The following is a 17,770-nucleotide window of genomic DNA, read 5'->3' as shown; positions in this document are numbered from 1 at the left end:
CGATTTCCGATCACGTGATCAGATCGGGACATCCCTATACAAGGCCCATTAGACCATGATTACTTCAATTGTGTGGTGCCCCTACTATTTGTTTCATCAGCCACTCTTAGAAATATAGTACCTCTGCAAAGTAATTCACTTCCTTCTGTCCCTGATCGCCTTTCCCAGACATGAGCATCAGTTTGTTCTGCAGCTCCCGCACATCTTCCAGAGAATAGTAGCGCGTCTCATGCTCTTCCTCCTCCTCCTCTACGATCTCAAGTTTCAAGGTGGTGTCAAGACTTACCTGTGTGTCACAAAAAGCACATTTCACATATCCAGTCCAATTATCAGACACACTTCAAGGGCTGAAATTGTGTTATATAAAGACCATACTGTATTAAATTGAATGCTTTAAAAATATTGAATCTTAAACACAATTTTAAACACACACAATAAATGTAAATACAAAATGTAGAGAATAGAGTGCATATTTTAGCATTAGTGTAATAGATACGTAAATTTAAGAGGCAGGCCCTGGTGAGGTGGTGTGTGATGTCAGTAAGCGGGGAAAGTTGGCCAGTTGCCTAAAACGATTGTCGAGTTTAAACGCGATTGTCTCGGCATGAATTGTGGTTAACAGTAGTTCCTGCATGAATGTGCTCATGGCGCTTATGTGTTTTACTGCTCTCCCAGATTTTGTTTCAAGTAAATCGCTGAAAGCACAATTGTGACTTTCCTTTTCAACATGCGAGGGGCATTACCAGAGGCGGACTTACCATTAGGCAAACCTGGGCAGTTGCCTAGGGCCCCATCAAATTCCTCATACACTAATGGCCAATATAGTTTTATGTTTTTGATCCAAATTATTTCTCTAAAATGCCAGCAGAAGGCTTCTTGTATCATATGTCTCTTCCCCCCCTCAGTTTCGACTAAAGGAACAGTCATGTGCATGCGGCAAAAGAACAGAGCGGAAGAGCGCGAAGTGACGGCAGTGAGCGAGACTAGAAAGGAGAATGTAAAAAATGAAAGTTTATTACCAAGTTACCAAAAATGACAAATATATTCACTGCATCTATGGCGACCTACAGCCTGCAGCAGCAACAAGATCGACGCCTGTTGGAGACCCAAAAGTAGTGAGTAATTGTTCAACTTGTGACATTTCCCCTCTATTGATAAGTATTTCTTCATCTCATTGAACTTGGGAGGGCCCCTTATCGTTGTAGCCTGCTATCTCTAGAACATTTAAGAAATGTACGTCACTACCCTGGCTACGTGCCATTTTTAAGCTCATTTTAAATGAATTCATGTGCTGTTGGACATTTTAAACAATGTTCATATATTTTGTAGCATCACTGTGAGTTGCAGCCAGCCTGTTTTTAGGCTTGTGTGATTTCTTTTTTTAAAGTTGTATCCTAAGAAGTCACCCCGCAAAGAAATAATCTTTCACTTTAAGCATTAAATCATCATTTTAGGGGTATATGGTTTCCGCTGAGCAGGAAGGGTTTGAAATATGTAACCAGCAACATAATTTACAGTGCTCAGCGTAAAAGAGTTACTTTGAAAAGTAACATTTTAAACAATATCTGAATGAATACAAAAACAAGTGGTAAAGTGTTTTCTTTAAGTAACACCCATTTATAATTAACTGTCTGCTTGACACCTGTGTAATGAATAATGAGACTCACCTGTAGACGCTTGTAGTCTAAAGTTTGAGCTTTTTGGGCTTTGCTCCAGAGACGTTCTGTGGGGTGTACTCATTTTTGCAACACCCTTATTTGAGTAAAACTGAAAATGTTGTTCTCTGATCCATATTATTAATTTTACTTTCATGTTATAGATTAAATAGATTTTGTATAAATTTAGTCTTGTGATGGATGGATCATTTTGGAAATTGTTTTTGTGTTCATTGACACATTGTTTAAAGGGTTATTTTTTTAAAGGGGGTGTAGTGTACTCGATTATGCTGTGGACTGTACAATAGTTGAGTAGAGAGTGCAGTATTTGCCTCAGCGATACAGCGGAACAGGCAAAATCCTCAAATTTCTACATTAGCACTTGACAATACCACTGAATAAGAAGCCTTATACTGTGGATGTGCGTATTGGTTTCATAATAAGACCTGGATGTGCTGTGAGAGTTCTAAAAGTATGTCATGCAATTTTAAGGAAGAATACTATATTGGGATTTATAGGTCAGCCTTTAAAATGATCTGTCTATTTTTAGGGGGGAATTTTTATGTAGTGGTATCGGTATCTGGTATCAGTATCTGTGACTACTCAACAGTTGAGTATCGGTATGAAAAAAAAAAAGCAGTATTGAACATCCCTATTTAAAATATATGTCTTCTCATTCCAAAAGGCCCCATGCCTACCTTTGCCTGGGGCCCCAAATTTCTCAAATCCACCCCTGGGCATTACAGCATGAAAGTAAATACACATTAAAAAATACGATGAGCTGCAGATCCATTTTTTGTCAATTTACCTTTTTTCCACTGTGTGCAGAGATCCGATAGATGCCCTTACTGTTGATGGCTGATGCCAGAGACATAGAGGACAGCTCCACTGAGCCATGACTATCCTTTACTGTCTTCAGCCATTCCAAATGGCGGGCACTGTCACTCTGCGGAAGCACTTCTTTTTTAATAGTGTAGAGGAATAAATAGCTGGCCATAAACCTTAATGAGAAATCGTAAACGGAATCAAAATCTTTTGTTTTTCCCCTATTACCATTTTCTTGGGAAGGTTGCTGTCATTGTCTAAAGCTCTCCAGAGTTTCTTTAAAACTTCCTTGAAGGCCAGAAAACCGGAGTCTGGCTGAAGCTCGTACAGGATGGGAGAGTAGCCAAGAATGGCGTCATGGAAACAAGCTACACGATCCACGTCCATGTCATTCTCTCCCGCAGAGATGGAAGCCAAGTCAACAAAAACCTTCAAATCCTTGAGATCTGAAAGTAATCAGCATTTGAAAAATGTTTGCTTGGCCTTGATGAACTTCGAGATATTGCTTAGTTGGAACTCATGAATGTTACCTTTCAGTGCCTCTTTTACCCATTGTACAAAGCGGCCTCTGTGCGTCAACTCATTTAAGCAAAGTCTACGAGGTTCCGTGATGTCCACCAGATCATTCTTAGCCCCGATCAAGTCATTGTCGATGCACTGCAGCTGCGCCATTTGCAAGTCTGTATGACTCTGAGGGGAGAAAACCATGAAGCAAACAATGTCCAGGACAGCTTGAGCAAATCTTTCATTGTTATTGGGAATACAGTGGAACTTATGGTGTGACTGGAAACATAATGCTGGATGGGGAGTGTGTAACAAAAGCAGAGATCCAATGGAAATTTAAAAAAATAGGCTATGTTCACACTGCAGCCTAATTATAAAAAAAATTTGCCCATATGCAACGTGCCAGATTTTTTTTTCCCATAGAGCGTGAACAGTACAATTCCGATTTCTTCAAATCCATCCTGGGCCTCTTTCATATGTGAATACTAATGGGATATGCACGCGATGCGTCTGCATCATGAACGCAAGGTTATTTTGAGTAACATTTAGACTTTATATTTGTCTTTAATTAAATTCCTTTGAAACACAAAGCATTAAGTTGACATTTGTGGTGATAGAATTTTTTTTTTTTGTGGCCACAAAATTGTAATGTGTCAGCAACTGTAATATAATGAGTTACTCATTATAATTTTGTAATATCATGTCGTTACTGCCTAAACATAATATATTACTGTAACTAACACGTTTCGCCCGTGCTCGCCGACGGGCGTAAACATTGAATCTCAAAAATAACGTACGTTTCAGGAAACCCAAAACAGGCATTGATTATGGGGTCATTAAGATTACATCGCCAAAGGGATCCCGCTGTTTTCAACACTTTATTTTCTTTTTTTTTTAATCGTAAAAATAACATCCATACCAACAGTATTGATTTGTGTAAATGTTTTAAATAGTAATGACATTTTGGAAATGTAGCAGGTTTAGGACACCAGTGATATATTGTTCAATATTATCTTTTAGAAATGTGCAAAAACTGGCACGCACCACCCTCAAGAGATCTAAATAAACACCCCGGACAACTACATAAAAGTGCTCATCAAAAAATTTAATAATTTACATAATTTCATTCACAAATTCAAACTTTCATAGATTATAGATTCAGGGCCCACAATTTAAGTGATTTCAAGTATTTATTTGTTTATCTTTAAATTATTTGGGCTTCCAGCACATAAAACCCACAAAAACAGTATTTCAAAGCAATAGAATACTGTGAAGAAATCACCATGCATACTTTGCAGTATTTTGCATGAGAAAAAGGATGGATGGATGGACGGATGGTATTTTCAAAACGATATGTCAATCTTCAGTAGTTGGCTGGGAATCTCTTTGCCCTAAACACTGCCTCGATGCGCCGTGGCATTGCCTGGGGGTTTCTTGATGCTTCCTGTCAGCTCTCAGTTTTTGGGTCTGGTGGCCCTCACTATCCTCTTGATAGTACTGTATTACAAAACACTGAAATCACTTAAATTGTGGGCCCTGAGTCTATAATCTATGAAAGTTTGACTTTTTGAATGAAATTATGGAAATTATTCCACTTTTTGAGGATATTCAAAAATGTTTGATGAGCACCTGTATACTAAGAAATTGATCATGTAATTTGTAAACTATTTCCATAATTTTTCAATGTGAAATTCAAATTCTAATCGGATTGTATTTTACCTTGGAAGTTCCATTGCAATAGTAAGTAGACAGACTTACAACTTTCAAGAGTGTCTCCAGCACGCTGAAGTCTCCTTGAAGGCAGAGTGTCTCTTTGACCGCCATGATGACCTCAGCTGCAGCCACTCCCAGATGGAGCTCGTGATATTGCTCAATCTGTTGAAGCCTGGTGTGAATCCACTGCTTATCTGTCGACATGTCAATTTTGCACATGACATCCAAGTCTCGTGCAAGTTCTGTATACTTGCCCTTATAGTTGCTGAAAAGCCGGTTCACCTCCTCCAGCTTAATACTGCCATTTTTCAAACGTGTGTATATTTTCTTGTAATTGTCAAAGCAAGGCGTAAAAATATCTGCATGAAGCTCATCAAGTGTCAGCGTTTGGCACTGTAGCTCTTCCTCAACGGGATTGTCGTCCATGAAGTCTTCACTGGCCAGTCTGCCTTCTTCCTTCCAGCACAATATGAAATTGTGGCTATCTTTGAACGTGTACAAGATATCTGACATGTATCTTAGGTCTTCATTCATTTTGAAGTAAGTCACAACACCGGCCGTAGGGGAGGGAAGTTGGTCAAATGGATGAACTTCCATAAAAGAATCCAGGGGCATTGTCTCTATAGTAACGTGGCGTCTCTCATTCATGTCATGGACATCAACTGAAATGAAAAGTGATATAAACGTTCACAATAAAACATTCACTGCAAATGTTTGATCACACTGAACATGGTCCTCTTACTCGCCACAAGTTCGTCAAGGTGGTGGATCATTGTGAGCAGGGCGTCAACTTGCTCCTTCTCTTTGTAAACAGCTTGAACTTCTCCTTCCCTGCACTTCAGAAGCCTTCCCATTTTTCCAGCATTTCTGTGTTGCTCATTCTCAGAGAGACAGTCTGGAGATGACACAGTCCGCAATGCACGTCAGTATGTCTTCTTGACATGCCTCCATCAGTCTTTTGTAATAAACAGACAACTATTACCAGTCTTCAGTAGTTCCAGGAAGGCAGCTTGACTGGCCAAAATGATTCTGAGCAGTTTCACTGTGATGTTTCCCTTAATGAACTTATTTTTGATGGTGTTAAATGTTGATATGGCATAAATGATTCTGTTTGTGGCATCCTCAGTGAGTCTGTCAAAAAGGTTTTCCTCTGCACCTGGAAAGGAAAAGAAAAAAAAACATTTTAGGCTGGGTAGATATTAAAACCTAGTTTACATCTGTCATTAAAGCGCTTGGGAAGGCGAAGAAGTCAGACAACAAAAAGCTCAAGTTGGAGCTGAGTAACGTCAGTGGAGTGAGCGGTGTCATGAAAACCATCTCAGGCCACAAACAACCCACAAGCCAGATTGTGTCCTTCAGCTATGGAAACCACTCTGTTTGCTTTCAGTACCAAAGGCCCCCACACAAAAACTATGGTCCAGTGGTACTGACCTCTAGACTGAGACCAATTTGGGCACCTAGGTGCCCTTATTTCTCAATGGTATGCCTAAAAATTAAAAATAAACTGTTGCACCAGTGCGCCCAGCCTTTTGACGGACAGGGGAGGAAGGAATTAATGACTCTACGGTATACAAGTATACCTCGGTACCAAATATATAATATTTGCTTAAGTCATGCATGAAAACAGGTCAGGGGTGAAAAAGATGAGAAGCACTTTGACCAAAATTTCCCCCATTAATATTCGTCGGGCACTTGTCAAACGGGCGGGAAGGGATGAAGTGGACGAAGGGATGGCGAATTCAAATGATCAAAATTTTGTGGCAAAAACTGAAAAACTGTTTGCGAAAATGCAAACATCTTTGATACATTTATTGGACTATGGATGGATGCTGAAAAACAGCATGCACTGCCTTCAAATAGGGATGGGTACCTTTCGCATTTGAACCAGTTCGGGTCCAATTATCAGTACCGGGGTATCAATACTGGTACTGAACAGTACCAATTTTTTGTACTTTTGTTCTGTTGTTTGTGGTAATAAATGTTAATTTATTTAACAATAAAATAATAATTTTTAAAAAAGAACATTCACTTTAACAGTTATTTTTCATTGAAATAAAATCTGACAAATAAAACATCATGAGCTTAAAACACATGAGCCAGATAGAATGGAGTAACAAAAAAAATCAAGTTACTACATTAATAATATGTAGATAATACCAAATTAATTACAAAGTGAGAGGCAAAGTTCTTAACAATGAACAACGGTAAGCAGTAATACAATAACAAAAGATAAATAATTGTATTTGTGTTATTTAGGTTCCTTGTGCAGTTGTTTGAACACATTTTCAAGAACGTGCCTGCCGCACATAGCACGATGAATTCAAACACAATTTGTGAGTAAAATCTCGCAAAAAAATGACAGTTGGAAGAGGACGTGAATGACAATGAAGAGAATAATTGGGACTCGGGAGCAAACTCATTTTAATGTATCCGACGCAGTATGTAATGCTTGCTATTGCGACAAGTTGGCCACAATTCGATTTTGCAACTTTATCGTTACCCATGAAATTATGAATATGGTATAAGTACCTGGTAAGTATTGTTCTAAAACTCTAAAAACGATAATATATTATAACGATGGTAAAGCCACACACCTAACAACATGGCTACCTTCACACTGCAGCGCGTGATGCCCAATTCGGATTTTTTGTTAAATCTGATCTTTTTATGTACCGTTCACATTACAAAAACAAATGCGACATCTAATGTGAACGCAACGCGCTCGTGGTGCGACTCACAAAAGAGCACACGCCGAGTGACGTACACCCAAAACAACATCACCTTGCAGTGTTCACGGAAGTAACCCGACTTGCAACGTTTCACCGCCAGCCAAGCCGCAGAGGTAATAATATGTAATAATGTAATTACACTTTTATCAGTGTCATATGCAAATTTAGCTGTGCCAACGCACACTACAGATTGGTGGACTGGTGGACTCGTTTTGTGGACGTGCTAGGAGTTTGATTCATGTGTCTTGTCTGCATGCATTATGCATATTCAGCTGTGCGAACGCCCGCGCTCCTGGTTGGTGGACTGTTTTCACGCTCGCTCCTTTTGCCAATTACCAATACATCTACTCCTGCTCAGTCACAACTTAAAATGCGCTTTGGAATATGTCATCGGTACCCATCCCACTCGGAGTTCAGCAATACACTGAATCTCTGGTCATCATTGATGCAGATGATAAGAACAGCTGACAACTTGAATGCAAAGGGCGGCTGATATTTTCAAAAGTCATGAGCATCACTCTGACGCAGAATATTTCAAGTATCAATACTTTAATAATTATTGGTTACACCAAGTTACCGGTCTTGTGGAATTGTGATTCATATAAAAAAAGTCAATATTGCCTAGATATTTTGTTTAGAAAAGGAGTAAACCTATAAAACTGTGGTGTTGAATGCGATGTAGGCGAAAAATTTGATTCCGTTCTTTGTTTTCTTCACTGCTTTCTACACCATATGCATTCACCTCTTCGTATCGCAAAAGAAAACAAACTAATAGAAATAAGTGGACGGCCAGCGAGCGCTTCAGTGTTCAGTGCGTGAAGCCATCTTCATGCGCCCTCTCGCACAAACGCATAAAGAGGCGTGTCGCTTAAGGCGTTTGCCACATATCGGTAGACAGGCGGCCATGCGTGTATGAGTTGGCAAGCTGTCTCATATTTATTTTTTTAAATACCAGTGCTAAAAAAAGGATACAGAGCTGTTTTTGACACCGAAACATCGAGGTACGGTACTGGTACCGGCATCTCGTGTAACACTACTTTAAACTAAACGAAATGGCTGCCACCGAAATTGCCGAGGTTCACCGGACTCCAACGAAGGCGCCTATTGACGGTTATGCTCTCATTCCTTATTCTGTGGTGTAAACCAACTGTTTGAAAGGATAACACCCCATACTCCTTCTACTGTTCTGCGGCGGCAAACTGTTACGGTTCAGATGTGAAAATGTCACACTATGTGAAAGGGGCTTGAGCTATAACCAAGGAATTAACAGTTGCTTAATTTGCTTTAATGTCGCCAAATCTCAAAAAGATGATTTGCACATCTTTTAAATGCTCCGTAATAGTCTTTTTTTAGCTAATGGTGGACATGGGAATTAAAAGTTGGGATAACTGTACCAAATAGCTGGAAAATGTGCCTGGCAGCGGTCCAGGAGAGAAGGTGCTGAAGGACCACCTCTTCTTTGTCTTCATAATTTCCTTGGTGATCCCTCGGCCAGGAATTTGTGACAATGGGTGAGACGAGTTTCACAAACCTGCCGTTCATCTTGAAATTCTCAAACAGTTGGCCCTCAGACTTGGTCTGGATGAGGACATTTGACAAGCATACAGTGACATTAAAGCAATATACCACGGAAAACAGATTTTCCAGTATTCATAGTGTTTTTTAAGAATAAAAGTGGATGTGCAAATACCGCTGGCATTTTATTACCTGAATATGATTAAGTATCAAAAGAAGAATATAACATGGGCAGCGCCATTATCCAGTCAAAGTGATCGCAATGACATATCCAGCGTGCAAAGAACAGCCGTCTTCATTCATTTGAATGTGAGTTTTGACGATATAATGGGCAAAAATGTCATCTACTGTCGCCATATACTGTGCCAATTCTGATTGACGTAATCCTTAGCATGTCAGGTTTTATGTCCTTGCTTGTGGGGGTGGGGTGGTGGGGGTTGGCGTCTCCTGATGTAGGGTAAGCAGACTGAGCATGTAGCTGGCCAAGCCAGTAAAAGTTATTTATCGTGCAGGTTAGGGACCATCCACAAATGACATATTCCAGTTTGACGTATGTAAATGCTTAATTGAGTACCACATACGTCACCCTGTAATATGTAATTTGTTGACAGTCCCTAACTTTTACTCGCTACGAGGCGAAGGAATGCGTCCTCATCATCGGCTACAGTTTCATCTTCACTTTTGGCTCGACACAAATTTTGGGCAAGTGCTCCGTGGCTGTAATACTTTTGAAGAAGTGGTTTGTTGCCAATTGCTGTAGGGTGTAATAATTCCCTCTTTTATGTCCGCCGTGGGATGCAACAATTACTATTGAGTTTCTTATTAGTCATTCGACACCATGTGATTTTACGCGTTTACAGCACTCGATACGTCACGATGATCACATGACTGTCCAAAAATGGCCGCTACCATACCTAATGCAAAAATATCTCTAAAAGTACTAGAGAATCATAATTTCTCAACATGAATTGACAATTTTATTCAGGTAAGAGTTGAAATTAACCATTTCTCAGAATAGCTGTTTAGTTTTTAATACATGGTGTATTACTTTAAGACTTAAGCTCTTTCACCTTCAGGCTGCGTTCTCACATCGTCTGCTAATTTTATTTTAGTTGGTGGTAGGTGTTGAAGAGAACATACAGATACCTGGCATACGGACGTAACAGCCTCGAGTGCACACTTCTCAATACTAGGCGCGATGTGTTGAAGAGAGTGATCAAGTTCTTCTATTTTTGTGCAGTAAAACTCAATCTGATCCAAAGGATTTGCCTAAAACCAAACATAACAGGGATTTCACTCATTTTGTAGTGTAAAAAGTATGATGCACAATTAGTATGGATATACTGTACCTTTTTGTACTTGCCCTCAAAATCCAAAGATAATTTCTGCCTCCACTCTTCTTCACACCTACTATTGTTGAAGCGGATGCCAAGTATTCGGTTCCATACCTGTTGATGTAAAATGCAATGTGTGTACTATTGTATATATTGTATTTTTGTCTTAAATCTGGAAATTGATTTTTCTGATGTGCATTTGATGGGCTGTAGTTTGCGCCAACGCTACATCATGCATGGGTAAATTCAGATTTGGAATCGCTGCAAAAACAGTGGCCAAGACTTGCCACTCGTGAAATGTTACAGCAGAACCCAACACACTGCGAGGGCCCAGGCTTGCACAGTTCCATTGATCCCCCACCCCCATTTAAATGAACAAGCGGTGTGGTCTGGTGCTGTTTGGGGCTAATGGGAAAGCGTCATTTGTTGCTTTCAGTCCCCTGTCCTTGTACAGAACTGGATAAAAAAAAAGTGTTTACTCTGCTCCTTATGCATGCAATATGCTACAAAAAGGCTGGAAGCTAACTGATTTAATTTCTTTAAACACACAAACAAAATCCAAACTGACAGTTTTTAAGACAAATTACATAATATGCACTTCTTTTTCACATTTTGTTTGTAAAATGCCGTGTTAAATATGTAACTGTATTTTATGTTTATTGCTGCCTCTTTGCCAGGACGCACTTGAAAAAGAGGTTTGATTCTCAACAGCATATTTCCTGGTTAAATTTAAAAAAAAAAGATTGACTTGAAGCATAAAGTAGACATTTGTGGTGATAGTAGTAATTCAGCCACACAGACGGTTCATTAGTTAGGTGTGGCAATGATGTGAAATCCTTAGCAGAACGCAATTTTCGCCTTGTCGCCATGCTTCCATAGGAAATGAATCGAGATCGAGCGATGACGCCTCCCGTGTGTGGCGCCCATAAGCCTGTCAAGACATGATCCGAGACCCCCTCAACAATGATGCGTGCATGCGCAGAAGGTCGGCCATCTTTCATGACTACCTACAGCAACAATACTACAACAAAATATGTAAGTAATGCCTACACAATCTGTTTGTAAAACGATTACAAAAAATTAACAAATTGATTCTTACAAGATGCCCTCAACGTCTAATGTATTTTTTTATTATTATCTTTCTAAATGAAATTATATTAAAAGTATACAAAACAAATTAGAGTTGAAATTAGGACAAAATAATTTTCTATGCAAATAACCACAGCACTACTATTATTTCTAACCCATAACCCAATACTACTATACAGTATATTATTTTATATTTAATGTATTAAGTGTAAACTTTTAATAGAACTTAATTTAAAAAGATCATTAAAATACACAGACATTTCATTTGAAAACATTACAATGCTTACTTCCATCTCCTGCGCAGCCTCAACCTTGCGAAAGACAAAACTCCTGGATAGCAAATCCCCCTTATGTGAACTCATCCAGCTTCTTGTGATGCGCATTGCCTTTGAGATCTCTTCTGCGTGTGTCTGCTGTCCATTGCCTCGAACCTCCTAAAGGGAATAATTTTTCTGTTTAGATTGGCAAACCAACTTTATGTGACGGTTGTACTACTGCATTCATAAGCCTTCACACTACATACCTGTTGCATGTGTGGAGCCACCAAGTCAAACACTGAAGCAACCAGGTTCATGCAGGATACAGGAATATCCTTACTATAAGATGTCTTCGATCCATTAGTTAACTTCTCTAAAAGCTTCACTGCTTCAACCAGGCACATTCTTGCATCAGCCTCAGAGGAGCAACTATCAAAGGAGTAGAAATAGCAGTAATAGAGTTTAGTATGCAAATTGAACAAAAGAAGAAAATTATGGGAGATTAAAAAAAAATTACAACCAAGTATAGATACAAATCTAAATTACCTGTATTTTTTCTCAAGGAGATTCTTTTGGATGTGTGAGAGAATGTCAGATACTTCCTGAAATGAAAGTATCTCAATGATTTTTTTGGAGCAGTGGCGTGTCATCGGGGCCTTCCAAGACTAAGCCTAAACATGATAAAAAGTCCTGACCGGAATTTACAACTTTATATAAATTTGTAAAGTATTGTATACATTTATTTCCAACAGTATTTGTCTTTAGTATGTGTCTTGGCTAAGCATTCTGCAGTCGTTTATAGCTTCTTCTTTTTTTGTCCAATCGGATTTCAGCTTACATGTGTTGCTATATTAGTGTAATCTTCGCAACGCCTTCATACTCAAGATTGCAAGCCCCGTACAATTGAAACACTATAAAATTGTTTTTTTTTTCTAAAGAATCTAAACCAATCAGATTACAAGATGAATACACACACAGAATGTAAATGCCCACTTACAGACCTCAGGGGACATCAGCATTTTTCTGTCCTATACTCTAGTGGGATTTCATTACATGAAGCCGATAGAGGACAACCAACTGTACATGACTAAAAATTCATTTTCAAGGGTGACTTTTCAAAAGAAGAAGAAACCTGGACCTTGTGAGGATTAGGCAGAGAACGCTTGTAGCTGGCCAACTTGTTTCATCCCGGTAAAAGATTTATTCGCCACTTTGTTTCCACAGCGGTTGCGTGGTACCATTTGTTATTGTAAGGAATATCATTCCCAAAGTCCATGCTAATTTCCCGTGAGCATTTAAATGGTATCCTCCATTGACTTTAGCATTAGTGCTAGCAATGTTTTACAAATGAAGCATGTTTTGTTTTCAAAGCTGCATTGCAGAATTTAAAATGTGAATGTTAAAGACTTTTCTCCATCATGCATGCTCTACCAGTGCCCAGATGATTACAAAGAGCCCTGAGTTTTTGACTGCGGCTGCGCCTATCAGCTTGTATCTTCCCAGTTTACCCCGAACACTCCACAGTTTTGCCCTTTTTAATTCTCTAGGTTCCACGCATGTTCCAAGCATTTTTACATCACTTTGATTAGTTTTAATGCTAGCTCTTTTTAAAAATGTCCCATATCTGGTGAGCTATTTTTACAACATGGCCATGAACTATATCACTGATGTGGTTCATAGGGGCTACACCTGGTGCTCATGTGCAAAATGTTGGCGACTCCTGATACAGAAGGACCATGTAATGTACTTTTTCTAATATATAGTTTTAATAACAGCGTACCTGAAAGTTGGTGTAGCTTATGTCCTTTGGTGCCTTGACAGTGAAAACACGAAGAATGTCCAAAAGCTGGACATTCATGTTGATGCTGTAATGTTCTATTTCACTGACAGACATCAGGTACAAACCAGATCGCACAACAAGTGGATCCACCTCCATCAAGTGACGATGTGTTTTCATCATGTTGAGTATTGCCCTGACAAGCAAAAGACAGAAGTGATCAGTTTACGGACAGATTCAAGGTAAGATGTGTACACATAGTTGGGAGTGTTCTTACTTCCTATCACCAAAGTTTATTCCACCCATTCCAAGATCATGTAGACCATCTGCAGATGTCAGCACCTGAAAGGGTCTTGCTGCTTTGCCTTCAAGGAGATGAAAGAGCGGCAACGCCACAATCCAGTGTGGCTTCCCAAGTTGTTTCACAGTTTTGATGAAAGAGAACAAGTAGTTTGGCAGGCTACAACATAGACCCACAAAATCCATTACAAATGAGATGAATATAATAAACGGTTGCCATTTTCAGTTGATAATGGCATTCCATTTATTAAGAAACAATACTGTATGCCTTTCTATGTGTTGCTGAAAGTCATCAAGTAGCTAAAGCAGGGGTGCTCAAGTTCGGTCCTCGAGAGCCCCTATTCAGCCTGTTTTCCATTTTTCCCTTCTGCAGCACAGCTGAATCTAATGATCTGCTAATCAGCGAGCTTTGCAGAAGCCTGATAACGATCCTGATCATGAATCAGGTGTGTTAGTGGAGAGAAACATGGAAAACAGGCTGGATAGGGGCTCTCAAGGACCGAACTTGAGCACCCCTGAGCGAAAGGATTAACACTGTATGTTTGTTTTGCTTTTCGTGATACATTTCTCCAAATGTTTTGAACGTCATCCAAATTAAAGTGTTACGGTGTGCATTAAAGTAAGCCTTCAGGTGCCACTATACAGTTGTGCTTGAAAGTTGGTAAACTTATGTGCACAACTTTAATTGTACAAAAGCTAAACCTCGCTAAATGACACCAAAAATGTTCACACACAGTATTTTGAATTTCACGAGCATTAAGCCTTTTTCTCACCATCCACTTCAAGCACAACTGTACTTACCCTGGAAGAAGAGGAGCAACATCTTGTATGAAATGTTGCCAGTACTGGAGGAAGCCACCTCTTTCCAGTTTTGGTAAAGACAGCTCCGTGCACAGGCGGAGGAGCTGGGGAGTGTCCAGTTTGATACGGTACTCTTCGCACACATAGAGCATGATGACAGCCGCCCGCAGAGGATCTTTAATGTACAAACGCTCAGCATTCTCATTCCCAAGTAACCCAGGAGTGACATTTGTCAACATGAAGTCCTTCACTATCGCCCTCATCTGAGAAATGCAAAGTGGTTTAGAAGGATTCACACTAGCACAGATTTGCCACACAAGCAACGGAACTTACTTTTTTCTCATCATAGTTTAACGACTGCCATTTCTTATGGGTTTCCTCATAAGTAGATGGGTTTGCATAAATGTCAAAGAACTGATTCAGCTGTTTTAGAAAACCTTTTAAATTGTCGTCACTCCAGGTTCTGAGAAGATCAAATATTGTGTCCATCATTATTTCCCCTGCAATTTCTCGGCCTTGAATCAGTTGTTTGCTTTGGTCAGCCCACAAGCTCTCTGTCACTTTTTCATACAAGCGCATGAACATGTTCTTTGATGGCTTCACACATACAATGTCATCGTATTGATGCCAATCCCCTTAAAAAAAAGAAAAAAAACATAATTAACAAACATAGAAGTCTACATAACAGGTGTGATTGAGGTGTTTTCATACCATCTTCATTAAGGAGGTGAGGTTTAACAAACAAGCATCTGTTGGTGTTGCGCTGATCAGAATCCCGTTTGTAGATGTGCTCAAACTCATATTTTCCCTTTGCCTTCCGATAGACAACATATTTGTAAGGTATAGACTTGGACTCAGTCTCCATTTTCTTGGTCACCAGACTGCCTTCGACAAAAAATCCATGGTCATTGAGATTCCTGCACAAAAAGAAGATAATAGATCAAGGATAATGCATACATGAAACAAGGTAAAAATTGTCTATCCTAATACTGATCAAAATTGTGACATCAACATTAACATGCAGTATTATACTAGTTGTCACTGCATCACGTGGATCCTACTCAAACTAACTAACTAACTGCCGAGGGGCACGGTACATCCTAAACTGTTTCAGATATGCTAGCAAATAGACCGTTATGGTGCCCCAGTAAGTATTTAGTACTAGAAAATTTGAATATATAAATAATTTCTCTTTAATAGGATGGATGGATGGATTTTAAAATCATTAATGAAACACTCAAGAATACACTAAACGCAGAAGAATTACCTGGTCACATTTAGCTCCAGTGCATAGTCATCCCATGATGCTAAAGGAGGTCCAGCTTTGATGAAGATGCGATCTTCATTGAGGTTGAACTTGAAATCCTTCGAGAGGATGGCATGGAAGTAAATAGTGAGTCTGTTATGGGAAGCTACGGTTCTGCTCCTGCTTGAAGTGCAAAGCCAAAAAAAAAGATAAACATATATTATTATTATTGTTAACATGATGGAAAGTGTCCTCAACAGAAAACCTGCTGAAAGAGACAAACCTTATGGCCGTTGGTTGAGGTTGAGAGGTGGAATGTTGTGGATGACAGTCTGCATCAGACGTTTGGATCTGCCTGTCTTCCACTGCATTGTGAGGGTCCACGCTGGAGCTGTGAGGGTCCACGCTGGAGCTGTGAGGGTCCACGCTGGAGCTGTGAGGGTCCACGCTGGAGCCTGGGTCTGGAACAAGCACCTGCGAGCATAAAAACACCCCAATAGGAGCAGAATACAATGTTGGATCCGAGCTGTTTATTTGCATAAAGTGTTACCTTGGATGGTAATTGTGGGCCAAAAACCATTGATTGTTCTGCAGTGGCAGACTGGTTCTGTTTCTCCTCCTCTTGCTTCCCTGGCTGTTCCTGATCCACTTTGGCATTCTGGTCCAGTGGCGGTTGCTCACAAGTGGCTTGCTCATGCTCACTCTTTGGCTCACTTCCTTTTGACTCTTCTTCAGACTTTGTGTTGTCAGTCGCGGACGCTGTGCCTGTACCTGAGTTAGCGTCCAAACTTGCGTTGTCATTGGAGTTGGACTGATGAGTCGTACCTGTTGAATCTTGAACTGATTTTTGTGCATTATCCTCATCTTCATCTTTATCTTTTTCATCATGCGTAACTGATGATTCATCAAGTGGATTGTTGGTATTGGCAAAGGAATCGGACTGGTCCTCTCTTGACGAGGACCTATCCTTTCTTTTTCTCTTCCGGGCTTTCCTTTTTTTCTACAAATAAAAACATCATGTGAAACTATGTTATTAAGTAAAAATCTTAGTATACATAGTCTACTTCTGTACCCATGCAAAACAAATAAAACAGAGTACAAATACTGACAATCAGTCCAAATTTGAGCATTTTTACTCCCTTGCAAACGATTCTTATAAGTCCGTCCATCATCCATCCATCCATCCATCCATCCATCCATCCATCCATCCATCCATCCATCTTCAACCACTTATTGGTGGTTGGGCCGAGTGGGCAGCACGGGGAAGCCCAGACTTCCCTCTCTGAAGCTACTTCGTCTAGCTCCTTTGGAGGGATTCCAAGGCATTCCCAGACCAGCCGGGAGAAACAGCCATTGCCACACCATGTTAATCCGCCCAAGAAGTTTTCAAGACAATTTAACGTATTTTAAAACTATAAGGCGCATTTAAATTTGTCTTATGTGTGCACGAGTTCCGGAGACGTTTTCCTTCCAGCCAAGCTTCGGGGCAAATGTTGCTGCGCCAAGGCACGTTTCTGATAGGTGGTCTGGTTCACGATTGTTCTTGGTTGGCTGCTGGCCTGTGTTGGGACTGCTGGGGGGGGGGGGGGGGGGTCGAAGGCAGAAGAGAGCTGTCGCTGTATGTATTCAAGTATGGAGATGTAACGAGAAAGTGAATAAACAAAGATCAAATGAAACGCCAGACTGCAGTGTGACCTCCTGTCTCCTGTAGTTCATTTCGTTTACCCCGTTTGGACCCCACCCATTAGGCGATGTGTAGCGACCCGGCGCTATCCAAGGAGACGACTCGAACTCTGGCGGAAGTCAGTAAATGGCATTAGCTTAAAGTCGAGACATGCTTACAAGGCACAATTTAAACTGCAATCTATCAGTTAAGGCGGTTGTACATGGGAATAAAACAGCCGCGAGATAATTCCACATAAATGAATCCATGGTTCGGTAGGTGAGGAAGCAAGAAAACGTCAGGGCTTGCCATCATTCTGGGAGGATCCAAGCACTGGAGAAGCATTGAAGCGGTCCACCAAA

The 17,770-nt window shown here is 40.1% G+C and overlaps 1 protein-coding gene across 3 annotated transcripts in view; it reads right to left on the bottom strand.

The window, feature by feature from the left end:
- The window catches only part of LOC147181425 (E3 ubiquitin-protein ligase rnf213-alpha-like), a 59,428-nt gene that overhangs the window by 32,624 nt on the left and 9,034 nt on the right, over positions 1-17,770 (bottom strand). For 2 of the 3 annotated variants that reach the window (XM_086087482.1, XM_086087466.1), the window contains exons 5-25: positions 16,296-16,745; positions 16,029-16,219; positions 15,767-15,928; positions 15,211-15,416; positions 14,833-15,134; positions 14,500-14,762; positions 13,676-13,858; positions 13,402-13,594; positions 12,168-12,223; positions 11,888-12,050; positions 11,652-11,798; positions 10,291-10,389; positions 10,088-10,210; positions 8,821-9,004; positions 5,680-5,853; positions 5,440-5,592; positions 4,743-5,359; positions 3,011-3,170; positions 2,709-2,926; positions 2,464-2,601; positions 122-286 (exon numbers count right to left, since the gene is read on the bottom strand). In XM_086087482.1, the coding sequence (XP_085943608.1) occupies positions 122-286; positions 2,464-2,601; positions 2,709-2,926; positions 3,011-3,170; positions 4,743-5,359; positions 5,440-5,592; positions 5,680-5,853; positions 8,821-9,004; positions 10,088-10,210; positions 10,291-10,389; positions 11,652-11,798; positions 11,888-12,050; positions 12,168-12,223; positions 13,402-13,594; positions 13,676-13,858; positions 14,500-14,762; positions 14,833-15,134; positions 15,211-15,416; positions 15,767-15,928; positions 16,029-16,219; positions 16,296-16,745 (4,347 nt within the window). The remainder of the gene's footprint in view (positions 1-121; positions 287-2,463; positions 2,602-2,708; positions 2,927-3,010; positions 3,171-4,742; positions 5,360-5,439; positions 5,593-5,679; positions 5,854-8,820; positions 9,005-10,087; positions 10,211-10,290; positions 10,390-11,651; positions 11,799-11,887; positions 12,051-12,167; positions 12,224-13,401; positions 13,595-13,675; positions 13,859-14,499; positions 14,763-14,832; positions 15,135-15,210; positions 15,417-15,766; positions 15,929-16,028; positions 16,220-16,295; positions 16,746-17,770) is intronic. The other variant, XM_086087474.1, reaches the window with a different exon arrangement.

Source organism: Leptonotus elevatus, chromosome 1, assembly GCF_054856555.1.
Source record: "Leptonotus elevatus isolate MCC_2025b chromosome 1, RoL_Lele_1.0, whole genome shotgun sequence".
NCBI classification, from domain to species: Eukaryota; Metazoa; Chordata; class Actinopteri; order Syngnathiformes; family Syngnathidae; genus Leptonotus; species Leptonotus elevatus.
This window is presented reverse-complemented; position numbering and strand designations above follow the sequence as displayed.